The following is a 6,727-nucleotide window of genomic DNA, read 5'->3' on the forward strand; positions in this document are numbered from 1 at the left end:
CAATGTGTCAGACCATGTGTCTACGCATGATGCTTGCAGCAGGAGACAAAAAAGGGAAGAAAACAGTATTCAGCTTTCCCCAGAAGATGACACACAAGCATGGCACAGCTGAGGACAAAGGAGGTGCAGCTAATTTTTTTGTGGTCAGACAACATGTCACTACAGGGTTTTTGGATTCCCCTGAAACCTGCACAGGCTTTGTCAGACAGACAGCTGGCATTATTGTGAAGGTGTTTGTGGCTTGGACTTGCACAGCAGGGAAATGGGACTGCTCTGGTGCCCTTAGGAACCCCTTATGGCATGACACTGATGGACCTGCACTCTCTCAGAAGCTGCTGCATCACACTGCAAAGGCTCACTGACAAATCACAGCCAGGCAAAGACCACAATGCCCCAGGGCCCACCAGAGAGAAGAAGGACTTCTCTCCCCTGTGCTGAATGGGAAGACCAGCTGTGTCTCTACCCCTGTGGGAAGGGCTCTTGTCACTTTAGAGGTTGTTCCCAGAGGGGAGGGCTGGAGAGGGTACCTAAGGAGAAGAGTGAGGGACAAATGCAGCTACATATCTCCATGCCCAACATTTGTGTGGAGCTGCACTCCCAACATGAACATGACCTGTGGGTTTCACTGCCATCATGGCAACCAAGAGCTTCCCCTAATGGTAGTGTTAAGGCAGTGGAGATGGGGTTGCTGGAGACTTGTGGGAGGAAACCAGGAGGTTCAGCACCAAGCTGTCTCTGGCTTGGGACCTGGCGGCTGAGGAGGAAGGTCTGCAACACCTTCTGGAGGCTGGCCCCACCACCAGCCTTGCCGTACAGCTGAAGAGGGGAGGCACCATTTTGGACTTCTCATTTATACAGCACTTCGCCCAACTGTTTAGACAACTCAACTCCAATGAGAGTTTTCATGACTAAGAATAAAATAAGAATGAAATAACCTCCATTAGTGTTGTTCTCTCATTTGAGAAGAGCTCTAAACAGGAAAGGCCCATTATAATTTTTTTCCAGTAGTCTTACCAAAGCAGCTTGGTGTTTTTTCTTGGGATCAAGATCATGGATATCAGGAAATGCCAGTGACATTTGACAGCAGCACGTTTTTTTTATGCCTTACTCCTTTCTACCACAATATTGTGCTCTCTTTGGGAAGTGCCATGGTTTAACCCTGGCAACTAAGCCCCTCACAGCCACTTGCTCACTCCCCCCCAGTGGGATGGGGGAGAGAATTGGAAGACTAAAAGTGAGAAAACTCGTGGGTTGAGATAAAGTCAGTTTAATAGGTAAAGCAAAAGCCGCACACACAAGCAAAGCAAAACAAGGAATTCATTCACTACTTTCCATGGGCAGGCAGGTGTTCAGCCATCTCCAGGACAGCAGGGCTCCATCACTTGGGAAGACAAATGCCATCACTCCAAACGTTCCCATTCCTTTTTCCCTCAGCTTTATATGCTGAGCATGACGCCATGTGGTCTGAGATATCCCTTTAGTCAGTTGGGGTCAGCTGTCCCGGCTGTGTCTCCTCCCAACTTTTTGTACACCCCTAACCTACTCGCTGGTGGGGTGGTGTGAGAAGCAGAAAAGGCCTTGACTCTGTGTAAGCACTGCTCAGCAATAACTAAAATGTCCCTGTGTTACCAACACTGTTTTCAGCACAAATCCAAAACATAGTCCCATACTAGCTACTATGAAGAAAATCAACTCTATCCCAGCCAAAAACAGGACAGAAAGAAAGAAAGAAGTAAAACCTGCTCTACCCTTAGGGGGAACAACATCGGCCAAAGAAGAGAATGTTCTTGCTCGGATTGTGTTTGATCAAGAAGAGGAATGGGTGGTCAGCTCTGAACTCATAAGGAATGCTGCAGCATTCTTCTATTATGACAAACCCTGTAGCAGCAGCTGCCTCAGTGCCTTCTTCATTAACTTCCACAAAGGACTTGTGAATAGCCTTTGAGAGGAACAGCCCAGGCTCTCCTGACAGCCCAGAGAAATCAGCTTGTTCAAGGATGAAGGCATCCCTCATCCCCAGAGCCTGCAGTACTGGTATGAGCTCACAGCTCTCCTCCATTCTGAACCGGGGCAAGTACACCGTGATTTCTTGTGGATACACATTCTCCATATTGGTCCATTCTGCTAATTTCTCATAGGTGACAGCACTCTCTAGCTGCAAGGACAAAACACAGGGAATCACAGTCATGAGAAATTAGATCAAAATGCTCACAGCAACATTTTCCTTTAAGGAAAGGCCTGGTGTTCATGACAAAGACAGAACCTGTGCCCTACAGCTACTGAGTGTGAAATCAGGAAAATTCAGATCCAGCCTTCTCAGAGGGATCCTTCTCATTTGTTCACATTTTCACCAGACATCAATATGGCATCGTGTCTCAATACTTTTGCAAGGAAGAAGTAAGTTCCCTTCACTAGTGCTACATTTTGTCCACTGAAGTAGGCATTAACTCCCTTGGAAAGGCTACAAAGTGTTGTTTTCAAGTAGGTCTTCTCAGTCTTTCTCTGCTCTTCTGAAGCAACTTATATACCCATTAATCTCTCTCATCTTTACACAGGCAACAGATAGAAGATAAAAAGATACAAGCTTGGCCTGCATGGCTGGGAAGCATCTTGCTTAAGTACTGGATGGGCAGGTAGTTTCTCTTCCCAGGAGCAGACAGGAGTGTTACCTGTTCAAGGCCAGTAGACTCATCACAGATGTTTTCTGGCAGAAGAATGAACATGCTGAGCTCTTCTCCAGTGTATGGGAGCTCCAGCACTGTCACTTGCTCTTCTTGCCTCCTGGCTAATTTACATTCTCCTGTCCAACACATCATCAGTATATTCCTGTGCTCGCTCTAAAATACAGAAAGTCAAATCAATAGTCAGAAAAAAAACAAGCTAAATAAAGCAGGTAATATACCCCATGGGATCAACCTGATTGAGATTTCTTGTTCATTTTCCATGAACTCTCCTCAAACCACTATATGTTTTTGCTGAGGGCATTGGCAGAGGCTTGAGCTCCATGAAAGCCGTAACAGTCTCTCTAAGGGCTTCTTGTCCTCTGCACTCTAGTTTGTGCTGCTCCTGTAACCCTTTCCTAAAGGATAATGCCAACTTCCACTACAGCCCCCAAGAAAGGCTGATGCGCCCTCAGAAAAGTCTCCTCTATAACTTAGCCTCTCCAAGGAGGTACCAAAGCTTGCCTTCACATGACCTCTGTCGCGGAGGCACTTGGGAAGACGATGCTGATTTCCCACTTCACAGGGTGAAGGCTCTTGGCTTGGATAAATTGGGCTGCCACACCTGGGCAAGGCAGAGACTTGCCCTGCAGACAGCAGAGCTCAGGTTACCAGGACTTTCCCTGCTTTCTCCTGCTCCCCACAGCTCTTGTCCCAACTGTACCTTGTTCAGCCTGAAAGGCATTTCCCTGGTGTATTTCTCCTTAAATTTCACAGCCCATTGCCCTTTGAAGTGTATAGCATTGACCAGAGCTAGCACCGTTGTACGACCAAAAGAGCCAGGAGGGAACAGATGTTTAATTTTTCCTTTAAAACAACAAACAAAAGTGAATTATGCTTTCATTTTGACCATTGACTGACAATGATCCCATTACTTCTTCACTTGGAAGAACTGTCTGTTTGTGGCAAGAATTGATCCGCCGCTTTAGCAGAGTGAAAGCTCCCAGGAGCTCAGGGCCATCTTATTCCCCAAGCTGCTTTTACAGTAGCCACAAGCAAAATGAATCACTCCATAGCATTTCTGAATGTTGTTACACTCAGGAAAGGGAAGAAACTCAGACACTAGCTATGGACTTCTCACACAGTCCTGATGCACACTCCCCAGGCAGCCAAGCGCAGGCCTTGTCCTTACCACTGGTTTTCTTTTCCCCCCAGGAATTCATCTTTCCTCTGGACTCTTCAGCAGCATTAATGAAGTCCATCGCTTCCAGCTCTGCATGGTACAAGGCCCTTGTGGAGTCTAAGTATTGCTGCAAAACAGGGAAGACAGGTGGCTCTCATGATGGTGATCTGGGGCTACTTGGCCAAGGGGAAAAATAAGAGTCCAAGAAATGGATGCCAACCTGTAGGTCAGAGCTCTGTGCGGGGCCACTTGTTCCAGTATTGATGTCCTGCATACGCACTGTGATTCTTCAGGAGACACTTTCTGGGCATGGGGCCAAGCAACCAGTCCCTGGTACACCTTTCATGTAAGAGAGTCCCAGCTCCCCTGTCTTTTACTCTTGCTGTTCTTTGTGAGAGGGTGTTTTGCTTTTTCACCACGACACCCATTTCAGGAAGATAGCTGTTGGCGAGGGCAGGGCACAACCCTGACAGCCTGGCCATCAACCATGGCCCCTGCTCCCTGGGCCTGGTTGCAAGCTGGCCCTCACTTCTCATCCCACTGTGTGTGGAGCCCCATTCACTCCAAAGTGCCAGCAAAAGAAAAATAAGTGGCAAGGACTTCATCTCCCCCATTGTGCACAGCACAAACGAGCAGAAAGAATGCTCTGGGATCAGGCCATTAAAGTCAGGTCTCAGTACATACAAGCATGTGCAGAGAGAGAAACAAGATGGACTCTTTCCCCAGGAGCCCAGTTTACAGCCTGGGCAAACTGGATTTTTTTCCCTTGTCTGGAAGGATGATTTCTGTGGAAATGCTCCGCACTACACTGCTTCTCAAAGATGCAAATGTGCTGCATCATTTTAAAAAATATAGATGAAGGATGTCAATTCCACCTATAGCAAAGCATTAAGAGACACCATTTTGGTGAAAATTGCTACCCAAGTCTTTCAAAAGTATTTTTATCTCCTCCTGAGGAAATGCAGGCCCTTTTCCTTGAATTTGCATAAAGTCTGTTTAACCTCCTAAGTCTCTGTCTTTATACTCTGCTCACCCTGTGTTTCACCCGTCTGTGATAGCTTCCATTTCTGTCACAACAGCAGCAATACAGAAACGTGCATCTTGATGTCCTTAGCAGAAGCTCAAAGTGTAGTACAGAAGTTTTTCAAAACTACAAAACCTGTAAACGGTTGTCACTTACCTGAAGGAACTGAAAAGTCACTTCTCCAAAGAGCCTATTCGCAATGCTGAGGGAACATGTGGCACCAGCTTTGCCGAGGGCAGATAGAAGCTCCTGGAACTGAGAATGGGCTCCCCCGGTCTCTTTACACTGTGAGAAGCAGGAGAAAGCTTTCTTTAGCAAGACACTCTCCCCTGGAGCTCCACCCATGTGCCCTCAAACTGAAATCATAGTCACTCTCCCCAGATTACCTTGTGGGGCCAAGGGGCATGCAAAGACCCATAAACATACATCTGGGCTTCCTGATCATCCAAAAGCACCGGGTCACACACTTTTCTTCCTCACCTCCTGTCATCTCCACCTTGAAAAAGGATCATCCTGTTTAAATCTGGCAACACTTCATGCAGCAAAGCAATGGGGTCTCTTCTGCATGTGCACAGAGGTTTCAGAGTTTGATGAGAACAGGGCTGAACTCTGCTCTTACTGTGCTTCTGGATGAAGTGCTGCTGTTTAGAAGGTAAGTCTGCTTTGCCCTACTTCACTTCATGCTACAGTTCAGTGTTATCACACAGTTCAGGTACTATCTCACCTTTCCAGTGGTGCTCTTCGTTCCTGAACTTGCCATGCTCAGCACCTCATGAATATGAAGTACCTGCAATATAAATGCAATATAAATCTATGTAAATAGATTAACGAAGACACAAAGAACGCACTGAGGTTGCACTGCAGCCTCATGGGCACTGCAAGTCAGATGAGTGTGTTTGGAAAGGAGAGCTTTGAGACCTGTAGCTGCCACCTCTTTCAGTTTGCTGTTTGTGAAGAACATGGCCCAGACTGCCAGAAGGCTCCTGCCTCTTTTCCGTTTCCAAATGTAAGCCTCTAACAGCAGTTCCCGGGAAAAAGGAAAGAAACCCACCTTTTCCATCTCTTCGGCTGTGTTGCCTCTGGCACCCATCTGGACCATGCTCAGGGCAGCTGAGATGCTCAGTGGGGAGAAGAAGATATTTTCATTTCTTTTTACTTTGCACAGCTCTTTGAAGAAGTCCAGGCAGAACTTGGTGTTTGCTGCGCTGAGGGAGACCATCGTGGAGTGACCAAGGCCTACAACAGGACAACTAAGTAATCCATCTCACAAACGTTTCCATGGTCAGAGCACACAGTGGGGAGAGAATTGGAAATGCAGAGTCTTTCTCAGGGAACAGCACCCCAAGCACTGACTCACTCCTGGGAGCAGGTTTCAGACCATGCTTAGCACTTCATAGCAAAGTGCACCCCACATCCTGACCCGACCAACCACCTCTAGGCAAATCACCACTTTAGTCATACTCTTGCTCTTCCCCTGTCTGCTCCAGCTTCCTCCACACTCACTTCCATGCCCTCAATTTTTTTTCTAAAGGCTGTATACTGTGTAAATACAGTCACATAGTCAACATCCTGTTTTTCCTGCAAGAACCGCTACATAGTTTAGAAGCATTGGTCAGCCTTCAGAAACTGTGCTTCACTGAAGTATATTGTCTAAAAACCTTTTTTTGTTTGTATATTGTGTAAAACACGAAGTACATTGTATGTAAACAACTGAGAGAGAGACCAGCAAATTGTATTGCCAAGTCATAGTCAAACAACAATGTGGAAAGACCTTCCTCTACCTCCTGAATTTGCGGTAACAACTTCATATATGTCCCAGCACTTCTAAGATAACTGCCTTGCCATTTGTCTCCTTTTGCC

General features: G+C 46.7%; 1 protein-coding gene across 1 annotated transcript; it reads right to left on the reverse strand.

The window, feature by feature from the left end:
* Positions 1-1,750: 1,750 nt before the first annotated feature.
* On the reverse strand, positions 1,751-6,086 carry LOC137661131 (leukocyte elastase inhibitor-like). Its single transcript, XM_068396503.1, has 7 exons — positions 5,919-6,086; positions 5,592-5,654; positions 5,024-5,152; positions 3,853-3,970; positions 3,385-3,527; positions 2,670-2,837; positions 1,751-2,155 (listed from the first exon to the last, which is right to left on the reverse strand). Exons 1-7 carry the CDS (start codon positions 6,084-6,086, stop codon positions 1,751-1,753), a joined length of 1,194 nt encoding a protein of 397 aa, XP_068252604.1.
* Between the last annotated feature and the right edge of the window lie 641 nt (positions 6,087-6,727).

Source organism: Nyctibius grandis, chromosome 3 (genome assembly GCF_013368605.1).
Source record: "Nyctibius grandis isolate bNycGra1 chromosome 3, bNycGra1.pri, whole genome shotgun sequence".
Lineage (NCBI taxonomy): Eukaryota > Metazoa > Chordata > Aves > Nyctibiiformes > Nyctibiidae > Nyctibius > Nyctibius grandis.

Excerpts from the sequence above, each read along its gene's own strand:
- LOC137661131 (XM_068396503.1), bottom strand. The coding sequence starts at position 6,086 with ATGGTCTCCCTCAGCGCAGCAAACACCAAGTTCTGCCTGGACTTCTTC. Across the intron at positions 5,655-5,918 it reads CAGCCGAAGAGATGGAAAAG|GTACTTCATATTCATGAGGT; the intron begins GTGGGTTTCTTT and ends TTTATATTGCAG. Across the intron at positions 3,528-3,852 it reads GGGGGAAAAGAAAACCAGTG|GAAAAATTAAACATCTGTTC; the intron begins GTAAGGACAAGG and ends GTTGTTTTAAAG.